Source organism: Trifolium pratense, linkage group LG2, assembly GCF_020283565.1.
Source record: "Trifolium pratense cultivar HEN17-A07 linkage group LG2, ARS_RC_1.1, whole genome shotgun sequence".
Lineage (NCBI taxonomy): Eukaryota > Viridiplantae > Streptophyta > Magnoliopsida > Fabales > Fabaceae > Trifolium > Trifolium pratense.
This window is the reverse complement of record NC_060060.1, coordinates 7,861,732-7,871,596: the sequence shown is the minus strand read 5'-3', so window position 1 is coordinate 7,871,596 and position 9,865 is coordinate 7,861,732. Positions and strand designations below refer to the sequence as shown.

At 33.9% G+C, this 9,865-nt stretch overlaps 2 protein-coding genes across 2 annotated transcripts; both read right to left on the bottom strand.

Moving 5' to 3' along the window:
• Positions 1-1,429: 1,429 nt before the first annotated feature.
• On the bottom strand, positions 1,430-4,149 carry LOC123909972 (serine carboxypeptidase 1-like). Its single transcript, XM_045960944.1, has 7 exons — positions 3,706-4,149; positions 3,052-3,159; positions 2,671-2,945; positions 2,214-2,575; positions 2,000-2,092; positions 1,737-1,842; positions 1,430-1,582 (listed from the first exon to the last, which is right to left on the bottom strand). The coding sequence occupies exons 1-7, from the start codon at positions 4,091-4,093 to the stop codon at positions 1,430-1,432; spliced, it is 1,485 nt and encodes a 494-aa protein (XP_045816900.1). The 5' UTR covers positions 4,094-4,149.
• A 2,239-nt stretch (positions 4,150-6,388) lies between these two features.
• LOC123909971 (serine carboxypeptidase 1-like) lies at positions 6,389-9,201 on the bottom strand. The gene is made up of 7 exons (XM_045960943.1): positions 8,814-9,201; positions 8,223-8,330; positions 7,849-8,123; positions 7,353-7,720; positions 7,131-7,223; positions 6,861-6,966; positions 6,389-6,672 (listed from the first exon to the last, which is right to left on the bottom strand). Exons 1-7 carry the CDS (start codon positions 9,199-9,201, stop codon positions 6,520-6,522), a joined length of 1,491 nt encoding a protein of 496 aa, XP_045816899.1. The 3' UTR covers positions 6,389-6,519.
• Between the last annotated feature and the right edge of the window lie 664 nt (positions 9,202-9,865).

Genomic DNA, 9,865 nt, shown 5'->3' with positions numbered 1-9,865 from the left:
CTTAGTCAACAACCTTCAAGCTCCGAGCTTGATGCGCCTTAGTCACAATACACTCAATCAGTAAGTATTGACTTGAGCAATTTACAAGTATATATATGGTTTGTTTGGATCTAAACTTAAGACAAATTGAGAAGCTTAGATAAATTACCTCTGTCTACTCAATTAATATCATGTCTTAGATTCTAGTAAAGATAAGAGTAAGAGCGATAAAAGTTGAACTTGAGAGATTTGAACATGATTGTAGGATGTTTGTAGCTTAAAACTCTTCCTCTTCAAAGGAAATTTGCATGCTATTTATAGAAGCAGCTTGTCTTATGTGTCTTGGTCATCAAGTACGTCCGGTACATAGCACAATATAGCCGTTGTTTGCTTTTATTGACAGCTCATAAAATCTTTGCACAAGTTCCTATTTACCCAGAATGTTCTCACATCGTTCTTGTTCTGGTTACACCAAGGAAGAAAGGAGATGAGTTGATATATGAACTTGAGGTATAGTAGTAGGTGAGAAAGGCTTGTGTTTTGCCTCATAAATTTGATGTTGCAAATGAATATTGGACAAAAACTAGATTTAAAGTCGAATTTTAGAGTCTTTCTAACCCGATTTTCAAACACCGGCTTAGTTTTTTTTTCCAACAAGGCATATCAATCAGTAGTAATTAATTCCAAGTTAAATAATAAAATGGTGATTTAAATAAGACCGACTTTAAAATTATCTTTCAATCTGGCTAAACTTATCAGTTGTCTTCATAAGTGGAACGACATTTCAAACTTTGATCTTAATTGTAAAATGGTCAAGCCAATTGTGTTTAACACCCGACTTTAGTGTTTTTCAACTTCAACATAATTACAAAAATGTTTTTTTTTTGAAATCTTGGTATCGGCCTTAGGACCGACATAATTACAAAAATGTTACTCTATCATATTTTCAAAATGACTTTTGCTGAATTGATCAAGTCTTGGATAGGAGCAGAGGGGCGGGAAGTCTGATGCAGCTCTTTGTTTATGCTTCCTTCTGAGCCTGCATCAGACCATGAAAGACCGAAAGAGGAATTTCCTCTGCAGTCAGCACTGAATAGTGGTCGCACTTTAAATCCAATAGTCAAGGCGGCCAGACTCCCGAACTCCCTACCTTTATAATGTTCGCTACTTAAATAGCGAAAGGGTAAAATAGAAAAGGCGTAGGACATGCGAGTAAATTAAAGTGCATACAAATATCAATGTATTTCAAGTTTCCTATCTTATCAACTAATTTGGTTCAAGACAAATGCTACATCACATTAAAATCAGTTGATATGTATTATAACAGAACTATTAATTGAGGCTGAAAATAAATATTTTATTACAATCTAACAAGTAGATTTTGCACAAAGTACATTTCAAGAAAGTAAATTTGAAACATGCATGGATCATACATAGAAATTAGAACTCATTAATTTGATGGTGAAACAGGTGGCAGAACTCCAAAGATGAATGATGAGATCAAAGTCAAAGCCCTTTCTGGTTGCCAGCTTGGCACAAGATGTCCTGCTCCTCTTACGGTAACAAATGTCAATCCTTTGTATCCTACCACATACCCTCCAACCTGTCATTATAACAATTTTGTCACGTTTCAAAAATATCACTATTGCTTGGTCTACAAGAAATGTCCATAATACGGTCGCACAATTTATTCTCTCAAATTTATGAAATAACAAATTAGTCTTTAAATTAAAGAATGTCAATCTTTTTTGTCCTACCTCATTTCCAGAATACCATGGACGCCATGCAGAGTTGATTGGAAGCTTGAGGGCGTTGATTGAATATCTTGAAGATGTGACTGGAACTCTTGCATCAGTATCACCACTGTAGGAGAAAACATGTCTAAATTTAGGAGTTGGAATTGATAAAAACAAAAATTGCGACCTCTCATTATTCACTCTTACATTATATTATTGATCTTTTGGATTCAAATTGTCATAACATTGTTAACAATTTAATACTGTAATGAAATTGAGCTTGCCTGTATATCCATAATTTAATGCCACTATCAATGAGATACTTGATGGTGGGTAAGATGGTAACTGGACTGTCATTCCAAGTACGAATAACTTCACTGTGAATTGTCATAAAAAAGAACACATTCTTGATTAGCATAGACAAAAAAGTTATAGACGTATCAAAACAAATAGTACTGTTTTGCAATTTCTTAAAAGTGATTATAGGTTATTTATTACCTGCAATGGCTCCAATTTGTAGGCTTTGCATGAAGAGCCTTTTGAACCTCTGGTCTATTTAGATAGGCATTACCATAGAAATCAGAACAAGGGTCAAAATCTTTAGTTACATAACCAGTTGAACTATTTTTGAGAGAAGAGTCATGACACAGTGGAGCATAGATGTTATAGAAGTCTATGTGTCCTTTCTCAATTAAGGCCTTTGTCGTTGCATTGTTACATATTGCTGAAGTATTTTCTGTAGTAAAGTCACAGTACTTCTCAATTAACTCATGAGTTTGATCTGAGTTCAAAGCATGTGTCCATAAGTAATCAAATAACCCCTTCAAACTAGTGGCATCATCAATCCAAGCATTCCCTATCTGAAATTTATTAAAAAGAAAATGCGAGTTATATGATAATATAAGACATGATCATTTAGTGTTTGAACTTGAACTTTGAAGTTTGAACAACATACAGAAATGCCTTTGAGGTTAATAAGTGTTTGTTTATAGTGTATATTGTTGTAAATAATAGTGGATGCAAGTTGAGGAACATAATGACCAGCATAACTCTCTCCAGTTATATAAAAATCTCTTGTTTTGTACTGTGGAAATCTCTCCAGCCAGTTGATTAGGAAGACATAAGCATCTTGGGCAGTTCTCTTATCTCCTGACTTGTCATAATCAGAAGTTGTGTTTGAATGGGAAAATCCTACTCCTGCTGGAGATTCTAAGAATAGCACATTTGCAACTGCATATTTCATTATGATATAAATTGGTAAGATATAGTGTTGATGATTGTCTAAGAATTAATGCATCATACATAAACAATTTAATTATGTTGATGATTGTCTCACCTTCATTCCAAGCATATTTGTTTCGGTATAGTGTTTTGCCATCTGAGTTGACTCTGAAAGGTCCTAGCTCCTCAAAGGCGCCATATCCAAGTGAGGAACAACCAGGTCCTGTAAATTTGAAACATTGTGTTGTAAGAAGAATCACTTCATCAAGAGGAAAGTTATTAAGTAATAATTTTTCTTAGGTAAACTATACTAACATGTTTCTCCCCATCGCTATGAAAAATGAAAATATGTTATGTATCAAGTGTAAGTAATAATTTATATATCAATCCTTCTTATCATATTTGGTGTTGTAAATTGGCATACTAATATGAAGTACGTACACATACACGAACAAAAGACACGACACAGACACGGACAAGTTGACACTGATAATAATTTATGAAAATGACACAATTCAATGTAACTATAAATGTTGGTGTCGTGTCGGTGTCCAACACTGACACTTGTCCGACATCGGGACACACCTAATCTGAGGAGTGTCTGTGCTTCACAGCTATTGGAATTGTGACTTAAATATTGAGGTTTTACAGATCTTTGCAACTACACGGTAACCATATTCATCCGTAATTTTCACAAAATTTCAAGGATCATAATGTAAATAAACAAAGATCGATACATAACATAAAAAGTTTGTGATGCATTTTTTACCTCCATTGAGCCACAATATTAAAGGTTTAGTTGAAGGGTTATATGGAGACTCAACAAAGTAATAGAAAAGTTCTCTTCCAGCCTCAGCATCAACAGTGACATAGCCAGAGTAGTGTTCAAAATTCACTCCATAAGGCTGACCAGGCAATGTGACAATCCTATCAGCTTTCTGTTCTCCCAATTGAGGTATAACATAAGCAGAAGATGATTGTGTATTCAATGTATCTTCCTCTTCCCAAGTAAAAGTCTTAGGATTAGGAGGATTTTGTGAGCTTCTAGACAGAATCAACTCATCAAGTTTATCAGCTTGATTAGCTTTGCTATAAGGAAAAATAACCAAAAGACTCAAGTTGAGTAATAAACAAGCATAGAGAGAAACCGTCTTCATCTTGTTTGTTCTCAACTTGATTTCTATATATCTTAAGTTTCAACTTTCTAACTATTTATAGATGAAAAACAATGGCAAATCTTGCAGGACTTGTTTTTTTGTGCTTGGATGCATATAAAGAAACAAGAGAGCAATGACATGGGCATTAACATTGACCAATGATCATGCATAGATTTGCCGGCTGATTTAATTTAGCCTCTCCTTCCAATGTAATGGATTTTCCTTGTTTCCCTTTTTCTAGAATCATAAGTTATTTAACAGTTTAGCACATTGTGATTAACTTCAAATCATTAAGAAATAATAATAACAATGTCCTCCGTAACTAAGAATAGGAGAAGTTCAAAGATCACTGTGCACTATATCAAACGGCAGTAGAGATCAAACACAGAATTATAAAAAGTTGGTTTTATTTTTTTCCCAAGTGGACAAGAATGACAGAAAAATCATTTCGAAACTTATTACATAAGATTTGTTTCGATGAAGTGAACTTAAGCTTAGGAGTTCCTGCATTAGATTCATTCTAGGTTTGGAGAACAAGTTTTTTTGAGGGTATTCCCACTCTTATCTATTAGATTGCTGGAGACCTTGGGCTTAGTTTTCGATTCCCTAATCCTTTCTGGCAGTTTCTTTTGCCACTCTACCATTTTCTCAAAAACTATCGGCTACTTAAGTAGAGGACGGCGTTTTTTTTCTCAAATTTCTCATTTTATAACACCCGCTACTTAAACAGCGGATGAGTAAAAATTAGGGCGTGCGAGAAATTCGTAGGGTGGCAAAAGAAACTCCCATCTTTTCTCACACCAAATGCAATGATAACAAATTAGCCCATGAATTGATTAAGAAGACTCTCTCTTATTCTGAACAGGGTGTAATTAAAAGTTATTCATCAATTCCGTATCCCTATATATTACAAGTTTTTCTTTTTACATTTTCTCAGATGCTAAATGATGGAAATAACACCCCGCCCCCTCGCTACATAGGTAGTGAACTCAGTTCGCTCTTTACTTAGTGAGTCACAATTTTTTAAATTTTATTGTACTGTGTTGTTGATGTTATTCTAAAGTCCATCTTTAATCTTTATATTTCTGGTATGAGAGGTGTTCGTTGGGTAACTAGCGAACTTTGCAGGATTTCACATGTTAACTAGTGACCCTTCTATTAAAGGTTTTGCAGAAACAGAAACAGGAAAGGGAAATTATAGGCAAATTGAATATAAACATTTTTATTAAAAGATTGTACAGAAAAATTACATTAAAAACTTGTTCATTACAATGTAAACTTTCTCAAAACATAAAACATTAGACATGAAAATTACATCAAATTTAATTAACAATGGACACTGTGAATGAAATCGTCCTCCGAGGGATAAAAAAGGGGCATGATCCTTTTGTCAATGTTTGTCCCCTTAATGCAGAAGAACATGATCACATTCTTCTGTCACCTACATGTTTGCACTTAGAAGGCCAGTCTTCTGTTTTCGGCCCTTCATCTTGCTACCTAGTTGTTCCCACCTTCCAATTTGGTAGCATGGCATAGTCTCATTTGTGCATGGAAAAGTCTCATTTGACTGGCACTCATTTCGATTAGTCATAATATTTCCAATTTGGCCACAAAAACCCTCGTCGATTACCATAATGTTCCCGGTCATGATCATTAGAGAATACCGATAGGAACGTTATGAGTATCCGACGATGAAAAACTAACAATGGATAAAAAATGAAATAACAATGGGTGTCAATTTATAGAATTCACCAAAGCTTGTGATTGGTGGATGTTATGTCACTGCCAGACACGTAGCAAATCAAAATTGGTCACATGGCAACACAGTTTGACTGCAGGAGGACTTTTCTTTTTAGTGCCGACAGGTTCACGGCTTAAAATGCGAACTCAATTCACAGTGTAGATAGCAAACTATTTTTATCAATTTTTACTATTTTACACACTTGCTACCTACCTAACTTGCAAGGGATGTAAAATTGGAAGCTAAAGGGGCACTTGAGAAGCTCAAGGGACCAAAAATAACTCATATATTACGAACTGTTGCATGGGCTCTGTGTCCTTCTTTCGATATATGCGTTTCAATTAAAAAATAAATAAAAGATGACCGTCCCACATCATATGAACAGTGCATTTAGTCAAAGAAGGTATTATAAAATGGGACGGAGGGAGTATAATTGTAATTAAAGTTTCCTATCTTATTTCAACTAATTTGGTTCATAACAAATGTTACATCGAAAAGCAAGACATGAAACACACATACTGAATTATATGGCTACAACTACAACACATTGAAAGTTGAATATAAATAATTTTTTTTATCAACTGAATATAAATATTTTATTACAATCTAGCAAGTAGATTTCGCACAAAGTGCATTTCAAGAAATTAAATTTGAAACATGGATCATACTTAGAAATTAGAACTCGTTAATTTGATGGTGAAACAGGTGGCAGAACTCCATAGATGAATGATGAAATCAAAGTCAAAGCTCGTTCTGGTTGCCAGCTTGGAACAAGATGTCCTGCTCCTCTTACTGTAACAAATGTCAATCCTTTGTATCCCACCACATACCCTCCAACCTGTCATTATTACAATTTTGTCACGTTTCAAAAATATCACTATTACTTGGTCTACAAGAAACGTCCATAAATAAGCCATATCAATTTTGTCCCACAAATTTACAAAATAACAAATTAACCTTTTAAAATTAAACATTGTCAATCAATTTTGTCCCACCATCAAAATATAGATAGACTAATTTCAGTACCTCGTTTCCAGAATACCATGGACGCCATGCGGAGTTAATAGGAAGCTTGAGGGTGTTGATCGAATATCTTGAAGATGTGACTGGAACTACTGCATCGGTATCACCACTGTAGAAGAAAGCATCGTCTAAATTTAGGGGTTGGAATCAATCAAACAAAGATTGCGACCTCTCATATTATTCAAAAGAATGTACTATAATATTATTGTTCTTGTGGATTCAAATTGTGATAACATTGTTAACAATTTAATACTATAATGAAATTGAGCTTGCCTGTATATCCATAATTTAATGCCACTATCAATGAGATACTTGATGGTGGGTAGGATGGTAACTGGACTGTCATTCCAGGTACGAATAACTTCACTGTGAATTGGCATAAACAAGAACACATTCTTGATTAGCATCATAGAAAAAAAAAAACAGTTATAGAGATATAAAAACAAATAGTACTATTTTGCAACTTCTTAAAAGTGATTATAGATTATTTATTACCTGCAATGGCTCCAATTTGTAGGCTTTGCATGGAGAGCCTTTTGAACCTCTGGTCTATTTAGATAGGCATTACCATACAAATCAGAACAAGGGTCAAAATCTTTCGTTACATAACCATAACCAGTTGAACTATTTTTGAGGGAAGACTCATGACACAATGGAGCATAGATGTTATAGAAGTCTATGTCTCCTTTTTCAATTATGGCCTTTCTGGTTGCTTTGATACATATTGCTGAAGCATTTTCAGAAGTGAAATCACAGTATTTCTCAATCAACTCATGAGTTTGATCTGAGCTCAAAGCATGAGTCCATAAGTAATCAAATACCCCCTTCAAACTTGTGGCATCATCAATCCAAGCGTTCCCTATCTGAAATTTTTCAAAATGAAATTGAGTTATATATATATATATATATATATATATATATATATATATGATAATATAAGATATCATCATTTGCATTATTAGTGTTTGAACTATGAATTGGAACAACATACAGAAATGCCTTTGAGGTTAATGATGGTTTGTTTATAGTGTATGTTGTTTTGAAGAATAGTGGATGCAAGTTGAGGAACATAATGACCAGCATAACTCTCTCCAGTTATATAAAAATCTCTTGTTTTGTACTGTGGAAATCTCTCCAGCCAGTTGATTAGGAAGACATAAGCATCTTGGGCAGTTCTCTTATCTCCTGACTTGTCATAATCAGAAGTTGTGTTTGAGTGGGAAAAACCTACTCCTGCTGGAGATTCCAAGAAGAGTATATTTGCAACTGCATATTTCATAATGATAAATTGGTAAGATGCTCATGTCACAGAAATGCATAAAAAAAAAGAGAACTTAATTATATTGATAATGAGGATTGTCTCACCTTCATTCCAAGCATATTTGTTACGGTATAGTGTTTTGCCATCAGAGTTTACTCTAAAAGGTCCTAGCTCCTCAAAGGCTCCATATCCAAGTGAGGAACAACCAGGTCCTGTGAGTTTCAAACATTATGTTGTAAGAATCAAACTTGTAAAACTCGGGAGTAAACTTTTTGAACTCATGTAGACTGATCTCGTTAACTCGCAACTAAAATTGAGAATTTTACTGATTTTGTTAAGAGATTTCTTCAACTTGTAAGAATTTACTAAATAGAGAATATACATGTGAGTTAACTTGTTTTAATAACTCGCAAATGTAAACTCGTAAGAGTTAACTCGAGAGTTTAACAACCATGGCTAGAATCACTTCATCATGATAACCAAGTTTCACTATCAAGTAATAGTGTTTCTTAGGATAACTATACTATCATGTTTCACCCCCATTACTATGAAAAGTGAAAATATGTTATGACATTAGACACGGTTATGAAGTACAGATATAGACATGAATACCAGACATGACAAAGACACTGACATGTTGACACCGATAATAATTTGAGAAAATGATACTAAAGGATATGTGAGGCTATATTTACCTCCATTGAGCCACAGTATTAAAGGTTTAGTTGAAGGGTTATATGGAGATTCCACAAAATAATAGAAAAGTTCTCTTCCAGCCTCAGCATCAACAGTGACATAGCCAGAGTAGTGTTCAAAATTCACTCCATAAGGCTGACCAGGCAATGTGACAATCCTATCAGCTTTCTGTTCTCCCAATTGAGGTATAACATAAGCAGAAGATGATTGTGTATTCAATGTATCTTCCTCTTCCCAAGTAAAAGTCTTAGGATTAGGAGGATTTTGTGAGCTTCTAGACAGAATCAACTCATCAAGTTTGTCAGCTTGATTAGCTTTGCTATAAGGAAAAATAATCAAAACACTCAAGTTGAGTAATAAACAAGCATAAAGAGAAACCGTCTTCATCTTGTTTGTTCTCAACTTGGTTTCTATATATCTTAAGTTTCAACTTTCTAACTATTTATAGATGAAAAACAGTGGAAATTCTGCAGGACTTGTCTTTTTGTGCAAGAGAGTGATGTAAAGAAACAAGAGAGTGATGACATTAACATTGACCCCAATGACCATGCATAGATTAGCCGGCTGATTTAATTTAGCTTCTCCTTCAATGTAAAGGATTTTAATTTCTTGTTTCCCTTTTTCTAGAATCATATCAAGTTATTTTAACAGTTTAGCACATTGTGATTAACTTCAAATATTGATGATCTATTTGTTCCTCTAACTTATTCTTGTGGCCGGTTTATGCAGTTTTTGTATCTTCTTCATCTTAGTTTCTGAGACATCTCTAATTATGTTACTTGGGAGTTTGGTTTTAGGTTGGAACTAGCATATTTTTTATATTAGCATTTTTAAATAACAAATTTTACATAGATAACGAATTAATATGTTAATATGCAGCTTCTTCAACACATCCTATACACCCAAAACCACACTTCATTGCATGTAAATTATAACATGATTTTGCATATAAAAGAGTTATTGGAGTTATTACAAAGTTATTGTACACAGACAAACAATCTCAACATTGAGAAATAGTAATTTTTAAATAAAAGTTATTGGAGTTATTACA